At 43.8% G+C, this 25,592-nt stretch overlaps 1 protein-coding gene across 7 annotated transcripts in view; it reads right to left on the bottom strand.

Moving 5' to 3' along the window:
• The window catches only part of RHBDF1 (rhomboid 5 homolog 1), a 257,292-nt gene that overhangs the window by 77,092 nt on the left and 154,608 nt on the right, over positions 1-25,592 (bottom strand). The window contains exon 1 of one of the 7 annotated variants that reach the window (XM_033963581.1): positions 24,700-24,931. The exons of 3 other annotated variants lie outside the window; for them this stretch is intronic. In XM_033963581.1, coding sequence (XP_033819472.1) covers positions 24,700-24,860 — 161 coding nt within the window. In that variant the 5' untranslated portion in view covers positions 24,861-24,931. Of the gene's footprint in view, positions 1-24,040; positions 24,140-24,329; positions 24,525-24,545; positions 24,640-24,699; positions 24,932-25,592 lie in introns of those variants that run through there. 3 more of the 7 variants (XM_033963584.1, XM_033963583.1, XM_033963586.1) reach the window with 3 other exon arrangements.

A 25,592-nucleotide genomic window follows, 5' to 3' on the forward strand; every position in this document is an offset into this window, starting at 1 on the left:
ACAATTCCTTCAAAGCTATGGCAGAGATATTTGTTCAGTAGGTGATGTCTGTTGTATCCTGTTTTAGTTAGAAAAATATCATAGAAAAGAAGAGGGATTCAAAGTACAGGCTCGAGAATGACACGGGGACCGTTTACCACGGCAAACCGTGGTCACCGCAGTAAATCCGCAATAATAGGGATATTTGCAACTGGTTTACCGCAGGAATGAGGACAAGACTTTCACCACCCCATGGAAGCAGTGAAAAGTCTTGCTCCTGTGGTAATAAAATTGCACCCGTGTCAGACTTGGCATCTCCTTCCCAGCTCCTCTTGGATATATTTTACTTTCAGGAGCCAGCCATGCCACAATGAAGACAGAAGGAAACCAAAGCCTGAGACCAATGTGATTTTAAGAATAGAATTACTAGACAACAAAAGGTAGAAAAAAAAATTATTTTATATTTTGTGATTAGACTATTTCAGATTTGAAATATGTATCCTGCTAGAGCTGGTATTAGATATAACTTGGAACTGCAAAGCCCAGGCTGTGCATTTTTAGCTTCCAGCTGGCTTAGGGCTCTCTCTCTGACCAGGGGGCAGTTGCCCTAGTTGCACTCCCCTAACACTATTCCTGCCATGTGTGACTGAAGTGTTCCGTTAGCTTGATTTTTCTATGTAGCATTTTGTAGTAATTTGGTTTGTTCAGTTATCACAATAATGGAGGGGATATTTGTTAAAGGGAGGGGAGACAGGGTTTTGTTGATCCTTGCTCTGTTTTATTTGTGTTTATAAATACAGTACTTCACCGAAATTCGCAGTCCAGGAACCCCCACGAATTTCAAAAAACCGCGAATACAGATTTTAGGCAGGGGAGACAGGAGAGGGCAGCTGGAGAGGCAGGAGAGGGCAGCCGGAGCGCCGGCAAGTGAAGGAAATCACTCGCTGTATGCTCCGGCCGTCTCTTCCTGTACTAAAGTCGGGCATAACCAATCAGGAGCTGCTTTGACACGCAGCTCCTGATTGGTAAGGCCCGACTTTAGTACAGGAAGAGGTGGTCGGAGCATACAGCAAGTGATTTCCTTCACTCGCCGGCGCTCCAGCTGCCCTCGCCTGCCCACTCATTCGCGGTCGGAAAATACCGTGAATGACTGGGATCGTGAACCGCCGACCGCGAATTTGCAAGGGAGCACTGTAGTCTCTTTTTATACTTTAATAAAATAAGTTCAGTATAAAATCATAACTATTTGAGGCTTGTGCGGGTGGGATCTGACAGTTTGCAGGGCGGGGATGGGGACTGAACTCACGGGGATGGGACAGGGACTGAGCTCGTGGGAACGGGGCAGTGTCGGGGACGAGTTCACAGGGACGGGGCAGGAATGGTGATAAATTTTTTTTCCCCCTGTCATTTTCTAGTACAGACCACAAAGGAACACACACACAAAAAGCACAAAGGGCCTTCAATTTCCGGTACTTTGATGGACCCAACACGGGCCGTGTTTTGGCGTCTCCATCTGAATCAGTAGTCAGAAGATTTTGTAATTCAGTATAAAAGATAAAAATACTCAATGAACAAAATTTTTGACCAAACTGGTGAAAAAGAAACACACTCAGACTAACAGTTAATCTGGTGCCACAAAGAGCTGAGCCATAATCAAAAGAAAAATCTAAGTCCGATATGGTCACCCAAAGTTGGCAACGGTAAAATGTCCATTCTCAAAAAGTACGTCTAAACTATTCCGGTTTTCGAAAATCGTCTATCTGTACATCCATGTGTTTGATCGTCCAGACCGCCACTACATCTATCTTTATAACACATTCTTGACCAAAAATTTGTTCAAGTCCCAAATACCCAGAATAAGACCTTTTGGACATGGGAGGGGCCAGTATTGTGATGGACTGGCTACCCAGACATGGCAACAGAGCAGTGGGGCACCTTACAAGGCACTGCTGTGAACTTCACAAAAAAGGTGCCACATAAACATCTCACCAGAACTCCCTTATAGGTTATGGTGAGCCCCCCAAAACACCCCCAAAACTCACTATACCCACCTGTCTACAATCTTAATAGCCCTAAAGGCTGCAGCTGGTAGGTAACTATATGACAATACAGTAGGGTTTTGGGGTTTTTTGGTGGGCTCACATTTTCCACCATGAATGTAGTGGTTAGAGTGGCTTATCGGCCTGGGTCCTCCTCTCTATGGTTCACTAGCCCACCCCCAGACTACTTAAGGTTCCTCTGTGCAGCTCTACTAGGCTTTTCTATGCTAGGTGCTGATGTTCCGGAGGCAGGTAGGTACATTTTTATTCTGAACGTTGTGGGGGGTACAATGGGGTCAGTGAACATGGGGGAAGTGTGTGTGTGGGGGGGGGGGTCTTTGTCTCTGCAGTGGTTATCTGGTCACTTTTGATACCTTTTGAGCACTTATACCTGTCTTTACATCGTCTAACTTACAACGTATGCGTTTTGCCTAGGCAGTCTCATCAAACATTTATCCCTGCAGCACAACTAAGTCTAGGTTCGGCCCACATCCAATCCACATTCTAACCACTCCTCCCAAAACGTCCCTTTCAGCTCTGGGCACACAGGAGATTTAGAGGCCTAAAATGTCCCTGGATACGTCTAAAAAGCCATTTTGATTATCGGCACTTGGATAACTTATCTTTTAGATCATCCATGTGCTGACTTGGATGAGTTTTTAGACGTATTTAAGTTTCGATTATCAGCCCCCATAGGTTCTGCTTTCCAATTCCAAAAAATTTTGTTGAGTCTTTAAAGCTCCATTGGTTGCCATTTGAGGCAAGAGTTTTGTTTAAATTTGGCTGTATCTGTTTTGAAGTTTTATTTGGATTGACTCCAACCCACCTCTCTTCCCACTTTGAATTTTTTAATTCAAATAACTTACTGGTTTACATTTCCATCGGTAAAAGCATGTCGTTATAAGAGATTCTTAGGAAAAACTTTTGCTTTTCAGGCTAGTGCAAATAATTCATGTTGGAATACACTTATTCCCCAAGCTCAGTCTTTATTATTTATTTAGAAAAATTCTTAAAACTTAACTGTTTAATAAATATGTGACTTAATTGCCATTTTGTATTTTCTAAGAAATTTTGATATGCTTATGTAAGTAATTCATTGTTTGTGCAGCTCCTTCTTGCTGTAAACTGCCTTGAACCAATGGTTTGGCGGTATATAAGAATAAAATTATTATAATTATTTTGATCTTTTTTACTGAATTACAAAATCTTCTGATCCCTGACGCAGGCAGAGATGCCAAAAGACAGCCCGTGTAGGGTCCATCATTAAAGCAGGATTACCCAGAACTTGAAGGCCCTTTGTGCTTTTTTTGTGTTGCTTAGCTAGAAAAAAATGTCAATTGTTATATTTTGTTTATTAGTTAAGTGTTTGGTCATTTTTATAATGTTCTTTGTATCGAAACTTAACACTGTGTATGTTTTTTTTTAATGGTAATACACAACAAACAGATCCAACAAAGTCTGCAGCACAGTAGGCAAGAGCAAAAAACAAGAAAAAACTGTAGATCAAAATGTACAGGCTATGTTTATTTGTACCAAATATTAATGCAGTTACTACAAACCAAGGGACCCAACACGGTCCGTGTTTCGGAGAACACACCTTCTTCAGGGGTCCATGGTTGTTAAGGTTTAAGATACACCGCAATGAGAATGGTATAAAACAAAAGCCTGTATGAATGAAACGCAAGCCGACAGTGCAATGCCAAAAGGTGTAAGGTAGTAAGGTAGTAAGGTGATATCAGTAACTGCATTAATATTTGGTACAAATAAACATAGTCTGCATCTTGTACATTTTGATCTGCAGTTTTTTCTTGTTTTTTTATGCTAAACCACTTAGAATTGCAGCTTGACGGTCTACAACTTTTAAAATACATAAATATAGCCCAAGAATCATCTGAAGAAGTGACCTGCATAAGCCCCTTAGGTTAATGGCCAAATGAACCTATGTGTGGTACCTCATATGCATCCTACAGATACCCAATTGCTGAACCGAGTTCCCAGAGCCAGAGTCCATACTGGTCATGAATGTCACCTCTGGAACAATTTCAAGGCAATTCTGTAACTGGATGTCTGCATTTGCATGTTCCTCGTGTGTTTATGTGTTACATACAAGTATACAACATGCTCTTCTGAAAGGGAATGTACAAGTTCAATGGTGCATAACTGTGAGAGTGCATGCAGGTGGGTGAAGCATGGATTTTTCTTCTACTTATGCGTGCAATTTATAGACTACTATATATTGTGTGCACTGCAACTCATCCCTGCCAAAGACCAGGGGTGTCAAACTCAATCACATAAGGGGCTAAAATCTAAAACACAGGCTAAGTAAACGGGCCAAATATTTTTATTGAGAGACACCATATTACACGCCATCCTCGTGCATTAATCATGTTCTGAAAATAGCACCAAGAACGGTCAGGCACTCGCGTTTAGTGCCATAGCTTTTACACTGGGACTGGGTCCTTCTGCCTGCAAATGCGTACTGAGGCCGTGCAGTGAGGCACTTGGAGCACCGCTGGGACTGGGGCAGTGCGTTCAGGTGCTCGGAGTACCACTGGGACTGGGGCCCCATGGTCAAGCACTTGGATAAGGCACAGTCACTGCGGGCCACATAAAATGGCCAGGTGGGCCGAATTTGCCCCGCAGGCCTTGTGTTTGACATATGTGCCATAGACCAAGCTTAAGTGAGCATGCCTAATGTAAGCACATCAATGCCGCCTTACACCAGTATTCTACAATAGAATCTTGCTGCCAAGATGGCAGACTAGAATTGGCGCTCATCCTGTGGCATGAAGGTGCCAAGTTATAGAATTGCCTCCCTCCCTCTCTCTCTTTTATGGTCTAAATGCAACTTTAAAAAGCAGCAACCACTGTTCCCTCTAGGCCAGGGGCATCCAACCGCAGGTCTCACCAGATTGGGTTCTCAGGATTTCCCAAATGAAAATGCATGAAATCTATTGTATACAGTGGAAGCAGATCGCATGCAAATTCATTGGGGAATTCCTGAAAACCCAAATGGATTGTAACCCATAAGGACTGACGTTGGACAACCCTGCTCTAGGCTGAGCGGGAATCCTCCAACTGCATTGCTGCCAGTGTGTGTGTGTGTGTTGGGGGGGGTGCTTCAATATTGTGTTTTCAGTATCTAGGGATAGGCAGGCTCCCTGGAGTCCTGCAGAGCTTGCCTGTCCCTCACTGTTGAAAACGTGATGGTGAAACAGCACCCTCCAATGGCAGGACTATAGGTGTTGGACTCCCGCTCAGCTTAGAGCAGGGATTATCAGCCTAGTCCTCTGGACACACCTGGCCCGACTGGTTTTCAGGATATCATCAATGAATATGTATGGGCTACATTTGCATACGCTACCTTCATTATGTGCAAATCTAGCTCATTCGTATTCATGTGGCTATCCTGAAAACCTGGCTGGTTGGGTGTGTCCCAAAGACTGGGTTAAAAACCCCTAGTTAGAGAGAACAGTAACTCTGCACTCATCACAAAAATAATGTTAAATACTCATGCTCACTATTGAAAAACTAAAGGGGGGGGACCCCATCCCACCTAAACAGCATCCATTAGCTCAGGGCTTCTCTATATTGTCTTAGTGGTTCCCCAGTCAGGTTTTCAATATATCCACAATGAATATGCATAAGGGAAATTTGCAATCACTGAACTTGTCTCATGCAGCTCCCAGCCCTGGCACAGGTTTCAGAAGTCCCCGCCTTATATGAATGTAAGAGTTTCAAACTGACTCCATTTTCCAGGCTGCTCCAACACTGCTGAATGCATGAAATCTCACTCCTGCTTTTCGTAGGGAAATCAGAACCACATATGCATAATGGGACTCAGCTAGGAGTAGACAACCCTGTCGGTGAGAAATGGAGCCAGCCAGCAGCCCAGCATGAGTGCTAATTTATATAGTATGTGTGCTGGCAGTTAGACTAAAGAGCATACGGGTACCACCACTTCATGCACTGAACACATTTCACTGGTACTGATGCAGAGGCTGAAAGAATCTCAAAATATCCAATAAGATACATGCTATGATAGGAAGGAAAGTCGCTCTGTCACTGCAAAGAGTCACAGACATCTAAAGGAATCTTAAGGGCCATTAGACTGACCCTCCACCCTCACCCCACTCTCCACAAAGCACAACAGCTTCTACCAATAAACAAAGACTGGAAAATTAGATCTGGTGCAATAGTCCGAATCTGTTTCTAAAAGGAAAACCAGGGCACATCCTCTCTGCACTTTCAGAAAGCTAACCAATTTGATACTTCCCAAACCTTTGCATTCCAGATCGCATTTCAGAGTACAGGAGAATAACATATAGAGAGAATAACATGCAAATATACCTCATGACCAGTGTTCCCTCTAAGCGGGCGGGTGTTGTGAGCAAACTTTTTTCACTGTGAGCTAAAAATATCGGGCGCCAGCAAGTTATGAGCCAAATAAATATGTTGCTTTCTACCACAGAACTTCCTTACGTTTGTATGGAATCTATCCCCTTTCAACTTTAGAGAGTGCCCTCTCGTTCTCCCTGCCTTAGCTACTAAGTCTATTCCCTTCAGTACCTTGAATGTTTCTATCATGTCCCCTCTCAATCTCCTCTGCTCAAGGGAGAAGAGGCCCAGTTTCTCTAATCTTTCGCTGTACGGCAACTCCTCCAGCCCCTTAACCATTTTAGTTGCTCTTCTCTGGATCCTTTCGAGTAGTACCGTGTCCTTCTTAAAGTACCAGTGCTGGACGCAGTACTCCAGGTGAGGGCGTACCATGGCCCGGTACAGCAGCATGATAACCTTCTCTGTCTCTTCAGTCCAGCATCTGCCCCTTCCATTCACTGTCTGTCTTTCCCTGCCATCTCTCCTCCTGCCCCCCCCCCCACCCCCCAATTTGGTCTAGCATCCATCATCTTCCTTCTGTTCCCCTCATGGTCTGGCATCTCTATCCTTCCCTCCCCCCTGTGGTTTTTAGCATATCTCTCTTCTCATTTCCTCCACTCAGATCTGATCATTCTCTGCTCTCTCTTCCCTTTTCTTCTCTGGTCTTCCTTCTCTATTTTCTGCCTCCATCTAAATTAAATTCTTTCTTACTATTTAGTCCCGTTTCCCTCTTTTCACTGTGTCTACACACAGCTTGTCACCCCTTTCCCTCACCCCTCCATTATCTTACTATTTTCTTCCCCCTTTATTTATCTCCTCCTTCCATCCAGTATGTGTTCTTTCCCCACTTCCATTCAGCATCTGCTCTCCCTTCTCAACTGACATCCATCTGCCTTCTGCTCTCTCTCCCTTCTTCTCACTTCCATCATCTGTCCCCTTCTCTCTCTCTCTCATCCCCTCCCTTCCCTCCTCTGCCCCTTCTCTCTCTCTCTCTCTCTCTCCCCCCCCCCAACTTCCATCATCTGCCCCCCTTCCCCTCACCTTTGTGGGTCACTTTCTTTCCCCTGAGGGTGGCTCATGTCACAGGGGAAGCTTTGGCCGAGCAGAACCGCTTGATTGACAGTGGAACTTACTTGATTGATGTCGATGCTGGGGCCCGTTGCCGTTTGAAGGAAAAAAAAAAAAGGTGGAAAAAAGGAACCTGTAAAGGCGAGAGGAAGGGAAACCTCCAGGACAGCTGCTTTTTGCCCTCCTTCAGCGGCCCAAGAGTTCAGACCAGCAGCGGCAGCTCTGTATGCTTTTAACTTCGGCACAGAGCTGCCCCTAATCAATAGTTTAGCGCGGTTTCATGAGGCAGCCTCGGGGCCTTTGATAGCCGGCCCGCTTCGATGATGCGATGTGGGCCGGCCTAGCAAAGGCCCCGAGGCTGCCTTATGAAACCGCGCTAAACTATTGATTAGGGGCAGCTCTGTGCCGAAGTTAAAAGCATACACAGCTGCCGCTGCTGGTCTGGAGGTGCGGAGACAAGGCAGGAGGCAAACGCGGTAGAAGGCAGGAGTCCCGGCGAAGGCAGGAGTCCCGGCACAGCGACTGCAACAGGAAGTTGCAAGTCAGCTGACGCCGGCCTTTCGTTGCGGCGGGGACCGAATCCTTCGCGGACCGGCAAGATTTTGTTTGCGGACCGGCGGTTGAAGAACTGTGCTCTACACTGTGTGCGCTGTGACGAGAAACTTGTGCGCTGCGAGGTAATATTTTGTGCGTCAGCGCACCCCAGCGCAGCTTAGCGGGAACACTGCTGAGTTCATGACTCCTTTCTCCGAACCCTCTAGCTTTCTTGTTGTAAATAATCTCCCCTTACTGTTCTCTAATGTATCTTCAGCAGCTCCGCGAAGATGTGCCAAACTACCTCTTTATTTGTTTAATCTGACAATCTCTCTCACAGATTCCAAAAGGTCCTTAATGTATCTCTAATGCATCCTTGAATTGTAATGACTATCCATACCTGTATTGTAATGCATATCTCATTTTTCAACTATACTGTAAATTGCCTTGTACCTCTGTAGGCATAGAGCAACTCATAAATCCAAGATTAGATTAGATTAGTCCTGAGGTAACATGGGCAAAGCCCAGGATCTTGAAATGGGTAAGGGGCTGACATGTCATAACCCTCCACCCTCAGGCCATATCGGATGGTAAGACAAACTTTCAAGCCCTACCTTTGGGATGCTTTTCACAGACATGTCCAACTATCAATCAACAGGCAGGAGACTCGAGCTCCAAAAAATGCAATGCTCTTTTTTAATGACTGGTCAAAATCGACAGAACTTTTATTTCTTATTATTTATTTGAAACAGTGAACATTCTTTCAAAAGCCTTCAACTCAGATAGAAAGCGAAAGACAAGCAAAGTGTATTCATTGGCCTCTGGATATTCTGCCTTCTCCTCTGCAATTCTAACTTGTCACTACTACTACTATTCATTATTTCTAAAGCGCAACCAGACGCGTGCAGAGCTGCACAGAGTCACAAAGAAGAAGAAAACAGTCCCTGCTCGAAAGAGCTTACAATCTAAACAGGCAAGACAGACAAACAGGATATCATGGATACAGTTAAGGGGAATGGTTAATCGGGGCTGGCTGGGCTGGAGGGCAGAGGGTTAAGGATTGAAGGCTATATCAAAAAGGGGTTTTCAGTCTGCTTTTAAGCACGGAAAGGGAAGGGGATTGACGGTCAAACTCGGGTAATTTGTTCCAGGTATAGAGGGCCCCCTCTTCAGACCTCTGCTACCAGCCTTACCCTCTTTCTCCTTGACAGACTCCTTATACCTGAGGCTTCAGAAGTTCTCCCCTGTAACTTGTTGGGAAATAAGACCCTGACAGAGTAGACACCTCATTTCCTGTTCCTAGACCACCTTTGCCCTCAAGACCTCTCCTCAGAACCCAGGCAATTCCATTTGAGCCCTGACACCTCCAAAGAAGACTGGATAAGAAAGAGCAAAAGATCTTCCTCAACACAGGCTTTTATACTCACATACCACATCACTAACCTATTCCTCTTGAGAACACACCTACCAGAACTCACTGCTAGTAGAGACTGAGCTAGTCACTGAAGCCAATAATATATACTGACATCAGAAAGAGTAATAACTCTTGAGTCACACAATTTAGTGGGGAATTCAGTGATCCTGTCACACCCGTCCCAGAAAAAGAGGAAATCATTACCAAAATAGCTAGAATGTACAATATATTACTCAGTACACTATGAGGGCAATTCATTAAGAAACCCTGAGGATGCACAGTAGGGGTCTGTTCTAAATAACTCATTACACTATGAAAGCAATTCTACAACTGGAAACTTCCATTTAGGCACCCTAAGGGCTTGTTCTATAAAGGAACCTAGGCACCTAGATTCTGTTACAGAATACTAGTATAACCTGGTATCAACACATCTAGCATTTAGGCACTTACACAAAGACATGGAGCTGTTACAGTAGACTCTCAGTTATCTGGCACCCATGGGGATTAGTGGATGCCGGATAACTGTGGGTTTCTGCTTGCTTGAGAGTTACTATTCTTCTCTTCTTTCTCTTCCACTTTTTCTCCCCTCCCTTCTTTCTCACTTTCTCCTCCTCCCACTTCCTCTCTCCCTCCATTCCCAAAGCAGTAGAGACGGTCCTAACAACCCTCCCTCCGTTCCCGAAGCAGAACTGGTCCTGACAATCCCCTCCCTCCCTCCATTCCCGAAGCAGCGGAGTGTCCTGACAACGCTCCTCCCTCTATCCCTCACTCCCTCAAAGCTGTAGTGGCAGCCGGCAAGCAGAGGAAGCGCCGGTAAACAGGCAGCTTCTGGCCAGCCCTGGCAGGGCCTCTGCCATGCTGGGTGAGTGAGTGAGTGAATGAGGGGCGGAGGAGGGTTTGTCATGATGTTCTGCTGCTTCAGGAACAGGTGGGGGGGGGTTGTCAGGACCAGCTCTGCTGCTTCAGGAAGAGAGGGAGATTTGTGGCTGCTACTGATGCCTCTTGGGCTGGAGGGAGGGAGGGAAGTTGTTGGGTCAGGAGCACCACTTTGGACGTTATCTGCGGAGCGCGGGAGACTTTTTTTTTTTGCCAACAATTTTTTTGCTGGTTGGTTGAGATTGGTTGAAAGTGCTGGTTAATTGAATACCAAAACCGAAATTCTACTGTATAAGTGTGAGTGCCTAAGTACAGCAGGGACATGCATAACTTAGAGCAGTTTGTAAGTTACTCATATAGGTGGGAGCCCCGCCTATGTTCCACCTATGCTCCGCCCCTATGCCTCCCTTGCAAATTATGCACTATGGGCCTGATTCTGTATACCAAACAAACTGGCACCAACTAGAACAGCGCTTAGTGCGATTCTACAAGGTGCACATACCTTTTACAGAACTGGGCTAAGTGCCTGTGCTTCGTGTAACTTTTAGGTGCACCCATTTAAGTCAGCTAAAACCAGGCCTAAAGACCCGGTGTATTCTATAACAATGCGCATAACTTTGGGGAACACCCATAATCCACCTAGAATTGAAGTATACTGTTTATAGAATTGCGCTTTCCAAGTTGTGCAAATACATATATTTTAATTAATACCAATTAGCGTTAATTAAAAGGTGTTATTTGCCTATTTTCAGTACCAATTAGGCCAATTAATCAATTAATTTGTGTGCACAAATCACCTACACATACCAATTTGAGAACACAACTTAAGGCAGAATTTGGGGATATGGGACTTAAGTAGGTATTTGGAGAATAGCGTTTAAGTCACATGGTAGCATATTTATTTAATTCGGTTTCTATCCCATTCTCGCCAAAGAGCTCAGAATGGGTTACAGGTTGACATAAATAATATACAGTTAACAGGTTACAGGTTGCCATAGAACAGTTCTTTTGATATGTTTTATCCTAATTCAACTGAAACAAGAAAAAACCCGAAAAAAAATGGGAGCTAAAAAAACTGAGAATACAAAAGACTCCCAAGCCCCAAGACGTAAACTGTGATCAGGGGTAGAGACCGCCCACAGTGAGAATGAAGGAACTAAAGTGTTCCACTCAAACTAACCTAAGGAAAAATATATAACTTAGAATTGTGTAGAGAGCCCTCAGCCACACAGCCACCTCCGCGGAGGCAACGGCTGTCACTGGCTTACACCAAAAAGGTGTCAACTGTGAAACATCCTTGGGCTCTCTGTGAATTTAGTGCATTATAACACAAAAAGTGCTTAAAGTGCTTACTTAGTCATCACTCACGGTGAGTAGTCTCTACCCCTGATCCAGGGGGGCTAGCAAAGAAACAAGTGTCCAAATTCGACCAGCAATATCAGAAGAAGATACTTAGCTTCTTCAAAAAGGCAATCAGCATATCACCACACGTCCTAAGGGACTCCGTTTCGGGGGAGTGCTCCCCCTTCTTCAGGAACAGCTGACGCTAGGCAGGAGCCAGTCAATCATACGGTCAATTTTCTTCTATTGCCTTCACGCAGCAGCCGTATGATTGACTGGCTCCTGCCTAGCGTCAGCTGTTCCTGAAGAAGGGGGAGCACTCCCCCGAAACGGAGTCCCGTAGGACGTGTGGTGATATGCTGATTGCCTTTTTGAAGAAGCTAAGTATCTTCTTCTGATATTGCTGGTCGAATTTGGACACTTGTTTCTTTGCTAGCCCCCCTGGATCAGGGGTAGAGACTACTCACCGTGAGTGATGACTAAGTAAGCACTTTAAGCACTTTTTGTGTTATAATGCACTAAATTCACAGAGAGCCCAAGGATGTTTCACAGTTGACACCTTTTTGGTGTAAGCCAGTGACAGCCGTTGCCTCCGCGGAGGTGGCTGTGTGGCTGAGGGCTCTCTACACAATTCTAAGTTATATATTTTTCCTTAGGTTAGTTTGAGTGGAACACTTTAGTTCCTTCATTCTCACTGTGGGCGGTCTCTACCCCTGATCACAGTTTACGTCTTGGGGCTTGGGAGTCTTTTGTATTATCCTAATTCAACACATACTAGGGATCTAATACCAATCAGTACACACAGTATACAGTTTACAGATTGCTATTTGCCACAGTACAAGGGTTGTTTTTTTTTAATTCAAGTCTTATCCTAACATGACACATACTAAGGATCTAATACCAATATTCATAATATGTAGTTTACAGGATAAATTTGACATAGTTACAGTGCAAGATTTATCAATATAAGCTTTTATCCTAATCTGACACATACTGAGGATCTAGGGCTAAATTCACTAACCTGCCCAATCGTGTCCGATCCGTGTGTGATCCGTGGCAGGCCGACTGATCCACAATAGGCCCTTATTAAAATGAGGGCAATCGGAGTAACGCCCCCCACCGACCACACGGATCGCTAGAGAGCGATCCCGATACATGCGTAGACCATCTTCCTTGCCTATAGATGGTCTACGCATGTGCTGGCCCTCCATGCTCGGCAGAGCTGGAAACTTTTTTTTTAACCTTTTACTTTACTTTTTTTTTTTACTTCGCGAGCCCATGGTTTTAACCCACTTTATGCCCGCAGGTTAAAACCACGGGCTCGCACTGCGAAGACGAGCAGGAGAGTCGAGGCAGTGAGCGGGGCAGCAAGCAGGAGAATCGGGGCAGGAGAATTGCGGCAGAGAGCAGGAGATGAAGTTGGCAGAGAGTCGGGGCAGAGAGCAGGGTTTTTGCTCAAGCGATTGTCCTCACCAGTCGCTTGTTTTTGGATTGGCCAGCCCAGTCAGTGTGCCTTCTTTAATTTAGTGAATCACATCCTTCCTACTTTGCATGCCATTTCCCCTCATTTGCATGCCATTTCCCCTCATTTGCATGCACGGATCAGAGGGTGATCAGCATAAAGGTTAATGAATCGGGTCGGAGGAAAATCAGGTTGGTACACGATCGCAAACACGATCGGTGGGCTTAGTGAATCTAGCCCCTAGTACCAATATAATAATTCTTTGTAATCTATTGGCCTTAGGCAGGGGAGTTAGGTGAAAAGGTATGTTTTTATTGCTTTTCTAAAGCTGAGGAGTCCTTTAAGGGACCTGGGGGGGGGGCAGTTGATTCCAGTGACTTGGTATAAAGTTTATTTTTTACACTTCTATACCGCACAATCCAAAGTTTTAGATGCATAAATTTGTGCACCATTTATAGTATTGCTCTTCACAAGTATAGCAGCTTAAAGCAAGTGTGCACATATGTACATATAAGCTAATATTCAAAACATTTGCACACAGCATTCACATAAATGTTAGCGCCTAAGTTATAGAACTGCCCTTATATGGACAAATTCCAACATCCTCAGGATCAGTAATACAATACAACTGTATAAGAGTTAATTAATATACACACACACAAGTAGAAAAGAAGAGGGATTCAGAGTACAAACCAGAGAGGAACACAAAAAAAAGCACACAGAGTCTTCAAGTTCCTGGTGATTCAACTATAATGATGGACCCAACACAGGTCATGTTTTGGCATCTCTGCCTGCATCAGGGGGTCAGAAAACTTGTAGTTCAGTATAAAAGATCAAAATACTGAAGTCACAGTGAAAAAACTGCCCAAATTGATGGAAAAGAAACAAGCTCAGTCTAACAGATAAGCTACACACACACGCATGCATTCTCTTGTGCAATTAAAAAAACAAACAAACCAAACACAGTTCATTAAAGCATACATCATAGAAAGGAAGTAAAAGACAATAAGGACTACAGTCAGTAAACAGATCAAAAAAGTCAGAACTGAATGGTATTCTATAAAAAGCGCTCTGGGTTTCTTATTACATAGATCTTTTTGGACCCCTGTTAGGTTACACAAGTTAGACAGTTCTAAATCTAATAGATGCTGGCACTGTTATGTGGACATAAGGACACTGGATCATCTGTTGTTCTATTGTCCTTTGATACTCAACTTTTGGAAGTCAATATGGGGACAGATTAATCTCATACTAGAATCAACAATTCCTTTGACATATAAATGCTGGCTTTTCTTAATTATGACTGGGATAGCTATGCAGATGGTAACTCGAAACTAGAAAAGTCATGATCGCCTAAATTTTCCTTTTTGGTGGGCCAATCTATGCTCCAGCTACAGATTTTGAAAAAATGAATGCTGACATATTGGGGCATAGTAATTTGTTTAAACTGGTTTGGGGTCCGTTGACGTCTTTTGTTACTTCATTGTAGTTATCTTTGGTTTTTGTTTGTTTCCACACACATCCAGGGAGAGTGGGATACGTCTATCTTAATTTGGATCCTTTGAGAATATGCATCCAGGGTGGGATTAAATTACTACAAATTTGAGTCATTGAGAGGATGGGGGGGAATGGTTGTTCATATATATTTGTAAGATGAATGTGCTTTTCTTGATATATTATATGTTGTTATATTTGTATTTTGCACTGTTAATATGTGGAAAATCAATAAAGAATTTTTTTTTAAAAAGCGTTCTGGGATCCATGCTCAACTTTGGGTGTGAGGATTTACATCAGGTATAAATCCTGGCGTGTAAGTTAGGTGCGGATGCCCGGTGATAAATTTTGACTAATCTTGACATGCTAATGTAATTTGAAAGTCTTTTTTGTAACATCGCTGTCTGTATACAGTTTCTTCCTCTGTAAACCGTTCTGAACTGATTGTGGTATTTGTCAGGTTTGTTAGTGGCTCCCACAATGTATGGTTGGTGGGGTCACTTGAGAGGCGCCCTTACACACGCCAGGTCCCAGGTTCAGTTCCCTCATTGAAGATTTACCAGGAAGTAGAATCAAAGAGGCACAGCCAGAGGTGATTGCATAAAGAATATATTAAAGAAATAGTCTTACAGAAAAGCAATATTCTGAAGCATTACAATTAAGTAGAGAGCAAAGCAGTTTCCCTGCCTTACATAGTTCAGAGACAAAGAGACAGAGAGTCTGAAGTTCTAGTGAGAGCCAGAGAGAAAGAGAAAGAAAGAAAGAACAAGAGAACCAAGAGCCAAGAGATAGATAGATTGATAGATTTTTGTGTGTTGCAGAGAGGAGGCTTTTATAGCTTGGAATCTTATTCTGAATATAGAAAACTATTGAGCTTCAATAGAAGTTAAATCTCCCCCTTCTTAGTAAACTTGTGCTAGACAGCCGAAGAATAGGCTATGGTCATATATGTATTTCCAGTCTGTCTCTGACAATAGTTTCTGATTAACTTTATCTGTTAACTATCTGTGCACCTGGACCCATTGTCCTAAGCACCCTCTTAATCAGACATTAACACCTTTTAGCTAATCATGATTCAATCAGGGCTACTTAAAACAGTCTCCCTGCCCTCAGGGTCTATCTGCATTCACATGCCAGAGTCAGATTGATATAATTTCCCACAGGCCTTCGCTGACATAAGTAACGCCAACTGAAAATGCTGAATGCTAGCGATAGCTATGCTGACAGTATTGCGGTATACAAAAATAAAGTTATTATTATTATTATTTATTCCGTTAATACTGAGTGCATCTTTAGTGAACGCCAACAACCCACCCATGCTCCTTCCAAAGCCATGCCCCCTTTTGAGTTGAACACGGATCTTTATAAAATAGCACCTAGCAAGATGCGTGCTCAAATTCAAATTGTTGCCAATTAACACAAATAATTGATTATTAGCACCCATTTGACACTAATTGGCTCATTAGCCAATTTAATTGTGCATGCATCTCAGACTAACATGTGATTTTGCGTGCATAAATTTCTGCGCCATTTATAGAATTGCTCTTCACAAATATAGCAGTTCAATGTCTATAAGTGCACATTTTCACACAAACTATTCCTTAACATTAAACAAAATCTCTCATCATTCAACACCAGAGAAAATAGTTCTTCATTCAATGAGCAATTAAACTCAGAGAATGTAGTAAAAGCAGTTAGCTTAGCAGGATTTTGAAAAGGTTTGGATAATTTCCTAAAATAAAAGCCCATAAACCATTATTAAGATGGACTTGGAGAAATCCATTGCTTATTCCAAGGATAAGCAGCATAAAATCTGTTTTACTCTTTTGGGATCTTACCAAGTACTTGAGGCCTGCATTGGCCACTGTTGGAAACAGGATACTGGGCATGATGGACCTTCATTCTGTCCCAGTACGGCAACAATGATGTTCTTATGTTGTGCACGCAACTGACAGTATTCTGTAGGTTGCATGCATTGCATGGCAACACACTTGTGATCCACCCATGCCCCTCCATAGTGAATACTTTCTTTGCCAATTACACGCTAGAACATTAAGGAGTCACATTACAGAAAAATGCAAAAGTGCACTTAAATGCAAACCTGCCACTGCATCCTTGTTTTGGCATGCAAATATTACTCTAGTGCAGAAGTTAGGCACTGAATTGCCACATACATTATGGTGCACTATACATAATGAGGGGAAAAGTGATCTCGGGCATTATTCAATGTGGATGTCCTGAAAAGCCAACTCTCTGTGGAATCATCAGACCAGATTTGGAAAGCTCTGCTATAACAGGTCTGCCCCCACCCTTATGTAATCTGTGGGATGCACCTAGAAAGATAGCCCAAACTCTCTTTTTACAGAGAAGATTGGAGTTGAGATACAGCGCTCATTCATCTTGTACACAGTGTAATAAATACACAGAACGTTAGCAAGGCGAAAGCACAGAACCCTCACAGAGAGCATGCCACCACACAAAGAACACTAAAGTCCTCCATTAATCAGAACAAACAGAAAAAAAATTGAACAAGCTTACAACTGACCTTATAGGGCTAAAACAGCTAAGTGAAAATTCACCTTACCAGAATCACGGAATACTTCTGTCCTGTCAAAGGAAAAGTTACTACGGCTGACTCAAGTCTATTCTTCATTCATCTGTATCTAAGCTTTGCTGGCTGCTGTCCCATCTGATCTAGCAATTTCTCCCCGAGGGCACTGTCCCAAAACAGACGCCTTCTGTCATCTGCCAAATTTCCGATGCAGTTCTAAGGGGAACAGAGAGCCATTTCGGCATTCTTCTGCCTGGAGATGCAATATTACATCTGCCTGATACGGGAAACAAATTAAACATTAAAAAAAAAAGGGGGTTGAAGTTTTATTTGTCTCCTTCTACAGTACCTAAAAGCTTGCATAATTAATGATGTGTAATAATAGTTTTCTGGTACATCTGACACTCAAACCTAACAACAGGCACCAAGAGAGTGGGGTGGGGAGGGAGTGAGGAAGCTTTCCCATCAAATCTGAGTGTTTGTGGATTAACCACAAAGAGAGAGGCTTAGATGTGAGATCTTCAATTGAGTGCGTGTGTGTGTGTGTGTGGGAGGTGTGGTTTCAGTTGAAGTTGATTATTTTACTGCACAAATTGAAACCATCAAGAGCCCTCCTTTCAGGAACCATTAGAACTGGGACTGGTGGTAAGGCAGAATTAGAAATAAATGTTCCAGGCTGTTTCTGTGATGTAAATCAGTTATAGTCAGTTGTTCCATCTAAGTCTGCACAGACTGCAAACTGGAAGGGAGATGATATTTTCAGAAGAGAAGAGTAAACCAATTTGATGATGAGCCCTTTGGTGGATTCAAGCCTATAGGTAGTAAATACACTAAAATCAGATTACCAGGTGTCCAGATTAGAGGTCTGCATGGGAATGGGGATCGCGGGAATCCCCCCTAACTCATGGGACTCCCACGGGGACCCCACTCTGGCCCACGGGACTCCCACGGAGACCTCCCTCTAGCCAACGGGACTCCCACGGGGATGGAAGGCTTTGGAAGCAGGGTTCGTCCATATAATATAATGGACACGTCAGCCTTAGTAAAAGAGGGGGTTTATAAGTTAATTACCTGAACAGAAAACAAAAAAAGGGTTCCACCAAAGAGATTCCACAAGGAAAACAGCAACGCAAACACAAAAGAAACTGTGGAATTGATGATCGTGTCGGAAGTAATTGCTGCTTTTTATGGGGACGGGCGGGAATGGAGGTAATTCCTTGCGGGGATGGAGAGGATCTTGACGGGGATGGGTGGGGACGGAGAGGATCCTGGCGGGGACGGGCGGGGAGAGGTGGGATTTCTGTCCCCGTGTAACTCTCTAGTCCAGATTTACCCAGACATGTCCTCTTTTTAGAGGACTGTCTGGGTGTCCGAATGGATTTTGCAAACCCAGCACATTGTCTGGGTTTTGCACGGAGCTCAGTGCCGCGTCTGGAGGGCCTCCAAGCATGCGCAGATGTGATGCAATGTCATACACGTATGCAGATGCGTGTGATGTCATCAGGTCAAATTCACGCATGCTCAGAGGCCTTCCAGACACGGCCCCAAGCTCCGGGAAGAAGTGGACATGAGATCTGTGGGGGGCGGGGCTGGGGGTGGAACTGGGCTAACTCTTAAATCCCTTCTTTACAAAACTCCCACCTTCATTCACAGACTATTGATTCCTTACATTCCAGCAAGATTATTTAGGTCCAACGACCAACATTTATCAATTGTTCCCTCTCTCAAAAATGTTAACACACGACGGAAATTCATTTTTTCCATCACAGCTCCTCAAACACGGAATTCCCTCCCCATTCATTTAAGGGACGAATGCAACCTAGACAGATTTAAGAGCAAGTCAAAATGCTTTCTTTTTAAAGATGCATTTGATTGCTAGAAAGATAGATTAGGAGCCTTAATTAATTTTAACTTTCTGACTTATCTTAAGTCTACCGCTTTTAAAACCCTTCCTGGTGGGTTTTTTTTTCTCCCCCTTATTTGTCTCATTTACTATCAACAATTTGTATTTCTTTCCCCATTTTTCCTTCTGTTTAATGAGTTTTGTCAGGTTAGTCATATTTGTTTGTTTTGTTTCCCCCAGGAATTTGTAATTATACTTTCTGTACATCGCTTAGAATTTTGAATAAGCAATTAATCAAATTTTTTATAAACTTGAAACTCTTTTTTCCCCCATACCATCAAAAATATGGTAACTCTAACTACCGTGTTTCCCTGAAAATAAGACAGAGTCTTATATTAATTTGTGCTCCAAAAAACGCACTAGGGCTTATTTTTGGGAAATGTCATTTTTTTCATGTACAACAATCATCTCTCCCTTCCTATCCTCCACCACAATTCTTTTCTCCCCCCCCCCATGTGCAGCATCTTTCCTTGCCTCTCACCCATCCCCTTGTGCAACAGCTCTCAGGCCTTCAAAAACAGTGGCAGCGCTCTGTGGCCTACCCCGCTGGGGCCTCCCCTCTGCCGATATCATCTCTTTGTAGATAATATATAGAATTTGTTACATATAGATCCAGCTGAATAAGTGTCTGGAGGTGCTGGCCAATTGATTTAATATGTGCAGATTAAAACTTTTATGCAGACAAGACAGAACGTTTGTGGGTTCCAGCAAATAGAATCAGCAGGTGCTACTTTTAGTTAGTCCAGCATTTATAAGTCTGGGAGTATTTTTGGATTCTAATTCAGAATTGGATAGACAAATTTCAGCATCAGTAGAGAGTTAATTTGCTAGTTTGCACATCTTGTGTATTAAACAATTCTTACAGAGGAAAGATCTTACCAGAACTGTTTGTGTCCTTTTCATGTATAAACTAGACTACTGTAATGGTTTCTAAGAGACTGCCGAGATTGTTATTAGTACCAAATACAGCTACGGATTTAGAAGCACACTCCTCACTCTTTACTATTAATTATGCAGTTTCATTTCCACTACTCTTGCTTACTTCAACCTGATTCTATTCCTCCTTCTTAGATTATTACATTACCTTAATGAAATGCAAACCACATAGATGCTTTCGCCAATGCGGTATATCAAACATTAAATAAACTTGGAAACCAGAGGACCCAGGTTCAATTCCCACTTTAATCCCTTTTAAAAAAAGCTTTTACTGTGGCACAGCGGCGCGCTGAATGCTCTGCGCTGCTCAGAGCCTCATAGGAACTCTATGAGTGTCGGAGCAACACACAGCATTTAGCGCACCAGCCGGCACTAAAAACCACTTGCACGGGAAAAAGGAAATGTAGAGCTCTTGCTTGAGCAGTATTTTCCAAGATTTCTAATTTTTAGTGTATAGACAAATTGTCTTTAATTCCAGAGATAAAAGTGGCCTTTAAGTGTGTATTCAAGACTTTATGGGCTACCTTTGATCAAACTGCGCGAGCGGGGTTAGCGCGCGCGGCTTTTCATCACGCACTAACCCCCGCGCTGGCCTAAAAACTACCGCCTGTTCAAGAGGAGGCGGTAGCGGCTAGCACGGCCGGCGGTTTAACGCGCACTATTACGCGCATTAAACCGCTATCGCAGCTTGATAAAAGGAGCCCTATATTCTTCACGTGTGTCTGAGTAGACCCATGATGGGAGTAGCCTGTGGTTTACATGAAAGCACTACTATAAAAGATGAATTATGAAGTTTGATGCCGATATAGCCAGATACTAATATTGACGGTGAAACATCCTGAACTTTTGTGTGAACTGTTCTAAGAATTTATAACTATGGAATAATGAAGTTTGGTGTGGGCACAGTGACTATACAACAAGCTAAATCTTGAATTTGAAATGAAATGAAAAAAGAAAAAATATTTATGAACTGCAGAGCTACAAAATCTATAGTTTAAAGTAATTATGAACTGATTCAATCTATTTATATTTTATAAAGAATTTCAAGTTAAGATTAAATTATTATTAAAATTAATTCAGGGGGGTTGGTGGATATAAGCCAATGATTGATATTCAGAACGCATAAGAATACTCTATGTTATTGACACTCTAAGTCTGAGGTGATTTCCACCTAGTACTAATATTTAAATGTATATATAAATACTAGGGAGGTGAATTAATATTATTATTACCCAATAGAAAAAGTAGAAATACTTTTATAATATATGGTGTGCAATCCATTGAAAAATATTCAGTGTTGTCTGAGTAGACCCAGTCTTCTTTTCAGTCTCCTCTAACATAATCACCACTCGTTTAGTAAAGTCACAGAGTTGAGTGACAGAGCCCCTCAATAAACTCTTGGTCCCTGTAACAACCTGCCACAGGTCCACAAAGGAAATGTGGAGGAGCATCTTTTTTTTCTATGACATCCAAATCCGAGTTTGGACGTCTTACGGAACACGCACAAGAATCCAGCAGTGAGCATGGCCAGTTTCGAAACAGAAATGCATCTTTCTTTTTGTTTCAAAAATAGCCATTTCTCAAATGTGCTTGTCCTCAGCGTGTCTATCTTTTCAAAACATTTTCGAGAAAAAAAACATGTCCAAAAGAAAAATGCACAAAACAAGCCATTAAGATTTAGGAGGGGGGTCGAAATTTTTAGGAGACTGGTCACAGACATCCCAGCAGAGCAGTGACGCACCCTAGGGGGCACTGCAGTGAACTTTACATTAAAAGTCCCAGGCACACATCTCACCATACCCCCTTATAGTGTATAATGAACCCTGCAAAACCCACTCAAAAACTATTAGACCTATCTGTACACCACCCCAACAGCCCTTCTGCCTGCAGGTGTCACCTTAGTGTATTTATAGTGCGATTTGAGTGGGTTTTGGAAGGCTCACATATTCCACCATAAGTCTAGTAGTTAGAGTGGATATGGACCTAAGTCTCCGTCTCTGTAGTTCACTATACCACCCACTAGGCTACTTCAGAAACCTGCTTGCTGCTCTACTAGGACTGGCCATAACATTTGAAGCTATATTACAGGCAGGTATGTATTGTTTTATTCACATCTTTGGGGGTGGGAGGGATTCACTGACCGCTAGGGGAGTGTTAGGGGATCATGCCTTTATCCCTTCAGTGGTCATCTGGTCAGTTTTGGTACCTTGTTGGCACTTTGTTGTTAAAACAGGTCTAGCCCCAAACATCCAAACTGTGGCCTGGACATTTTCTAAAATATTCAATTATTGTAGAAAAATGTCCAAATCATAATCCTACCCTAGTCCCATCCAAGCCATGCCTCCAACATGCCCCATTCAGATTTAGACACACTGCAGACAACTACCACAGAAATCCATCTACATAATGTTTCAACAATGGCGAATTGGAAGGTTTGGCAACATGGATTCACTAGAGGTAGGGGAGATATGATAGAGACATTTAAATACCTACATGATGTAAATGCACGCGAATCGAGTTCTCTTTCATTTGAAAGGAAGCTCTGGAATGAGAGGGCATAGGATGAAGTTAAGAGGTGATAGGCTCAGGAGTAATTTAAGGAAATACTTTTTTACAGAAAGAGTGGTAGATGCATGGAACAGCCTCCCAAAAGAGGTGGTGGAGACAGAGACTGTCTGAATTCAAGAAAGACTGGAATAGGCATGTGGGATCCCTTAGAGAGAAGAAGAGATAATGGTTACTGTGGATGGGGAGACTGGATGGGCCATTTTGCCTTTATCTGCCATCATGTTTCTATGAGATAAACGTCAATCTGCCCCTCTGTGCCACTTTTGGGATGTTTTTCTTTTATGAAAATTAGCCCCATTGTCTTTTTTCACAGGTTCAGAATTGAGCTGTGCTGGAGGTGCAACCACAGTAGGCATAAGAGAGGCTACTTGGAAAGAGGAGGAAAAACTTCTGTTCCTCTGATGACTGCATTCCAACACTTCTGTGCTCTATGGCTGCAGCCCCCCCCATAAGGGGCTCTCCAGAAAGACAACGGGAGGAGTGTGGGGTTCTAATGCAAGTATTCGGCAAGGCCTATACCTCAGAAAGTAAAGCAGAAAGTCCTGCCAAACTGGGGTCTCCAAACCTAGCCACAACACACAGCCTAGCCCAGGGGGTAGGCAATTCCGGTCCTCGAGAGCCGGAGCCAGGTCAGGTTTTCAGGATATCCACAATGAATATGTATGAGATGGATTTGCATGTACTGCCTCCTTGAGATGCAAATCTATCTCATGCATATTTATTGTGGATATCCTGAAAACCCGACTTGGCTCCAGCTCTTGAGGACCGGAGTTGCCTACCCAATAGAGCAGGAGTAGGGAACTCCAGTCCTCGAGAGCTGTATTCCAGTCAGGTTTCCAGGATTTCCCCAATGAATATGCATGAGATCTATTTGCATGCACTGCTTTCGATGCATATTCATTGGGGAAATCCAGAAAACCCGACTGGAATATGGCTCTCGAGGACCGGAGTCCCCTACCCCTGCAATAGAGCAAACAACCAGTCACAGGAGTGAGGCAGGTGTGTTATTTTTCCCATTCTTCTTCCAAGGGGCATCAACATTTGCTCTTTTGGTGTCTATACAATCTTGCAGGCTTTCACCCTCCCGCAGGATTTTTGCGCCCGGAAGCATTTACAGATTCCTCCAGAGCAGTGGTTCCCAACCCTGTCCCAGAGGACCACCAGGCCGATCGGGTTTTCAGGCTAGCCCTAATGAATATGCATGAGAGAGATTTGCATATAACGGAAGTGACAGGCATGCAAATCTGCCCCATGCGTATTCATTGGGGCTAGCCTGAAAACCCGATTGGTCCGGTGGTCCTCCACGACAGGGTTGGGAACCACTGCTCCAGAGCGCACGAACCAATTCCAAAAAGTGTCAAGAGACCCACCACTACTCTGCTCTCTGTATCAGAAGCCTTCCTCAGAAGAAAGTGACACGCCCACGCTAGGTTAGCTCCGGGAAACTGCTCTGGCAGAAGCAGCTGGAAAGAAAACACAGCCGCTCTATTTTCCTAACCTCGAGTGCACCGCTTACATTTCCTTTCCGCAGACAGAAAAGATAAACGTTGCGTTAAACCCGATCAGGCAGCCTTCATTTTAAAAAAAACATAACGCGCTTGTTAGCGTCCCCGTCCGCTGTTACACGGAAACATCTACCAGCCGCCTCAAGTGGACCGACTACAAATCCCATCCCCTGACCGCAAATTCACCTAACGTTTCAAGCTGCGCAATGTTAACAAGACAGCGCGGCGGCGTGCAACGTAACGCATCTTATCCCAGGATGAGGTAGCATTGGGGAAACCTACCTGTCCAACTCCTCCCAGGTGGCCAGATATGTCATCGCCCCAGACGACTAAGCGAAGACCTCCTTTGCGGGCAAAAACCACAAAAAAAAAATAAACTAGCAGGAGGGGCCGCTCTTCGCCCAACTTTTCATCATGCTCCGTCGTCTCCCGCGCACAGCCTTGCCTCCAGCGGAGTCGGCGATCTGAGCTTACCCTGACAGAAACAAAAGAACTAACCTTTTTTGGTTTGCAGATATAAACATGTGGGGCACAAAAAGCAGGATGCGACCGGCCACGTGACCTCTCTCTCTCTTTTTTTTCTTTTTTTTTTTGCATTGCATTCCAGGAATTCCAGATGTGAATCTTAACTGACCATCTGACTAGTCCTTACGTGCGTAACGAAGCTTCCCGCCATCCTGATTTTCTTCCAGCTCGGCGGCAGGAGGCAGCCGCGCGCACAGGCCTATGAAAGAAGCCTCTTCTGGAAGCGCAGACCTTGGCGGAGGGAAGAGTGCGTGATGTGCTCTGCCTCCAACTTACATGTTCGGGCATGCCAGAAGGATTAGAGGGAAAGTGAGCGGGGAAGAGTAAAAGTAGACTGCAAAAACTTCCAGCTGCTTAAGGGAAACCTGTTAAAAAAAAAAAAAAAGCAGACTAGGGTGAGGGCTTCCCATTGGCTCCTGTTCTCTTCCATAACAGGCGAGTTTGTATATTTGGGGAATGAGAGAGATGCACAGTAACGGCTCAGAAGAAACACGTTCTGACTGTTATAGGAGCTCAGCCTGCCAAGAACAGTGTGTTGCAATCCGGGCTGTGACCTGATTCGGGGCTGACATAGCAGCACACTGTACCGATGGTCTTTCCCCATGCTACTCGGGGCCAGATCCATTTAAAGTGGCAGCACCGCTCCATATGGCAGCTTTAAAACAGAGAGGCATAAAAAGCCATGTGGCTATTCAGTTTGCCCAATCTATCCCAGCGGGAAGGGGTAAAACGCGGACCTGACAGACCTCGCGGATCTAAAACCGCACGTCATAAGAACATAAGAAGTTGCCTCCGCTGAGGCAGACCAGAGGTCCATCTCGCCCAGCGGTCCACTCCCGCGGCGGCCCATCAGGACCACTGCCTGAACAGTGGTCTGACTAAAATTTATAAATTACCTCTAATCCTATCCCTATAACCTTACCTCTACTCCTATCTGTACCTTAAAAATCTGAGGTCCGTGTCCGTGCCGCTCGTAGTTTCTGTCTCTTACAGACCTCTATGAGATTTTAGCGCTGACGG

Source organism: Geotrypetes seraphini, chromosome 11 (genome assembly GCF_902459505.1).
Source record: "Geotrypetes seraphini chromosome 11, aGeoSer1.1, whole genome shotgun sequence".
Taxonomy (NCBI): Eukaryota; Metazoa; Chordata; class Amphibia; order Gymnophiona; family Dermophiidae; genus Geotrypetes; species Geotrypetes seraphini.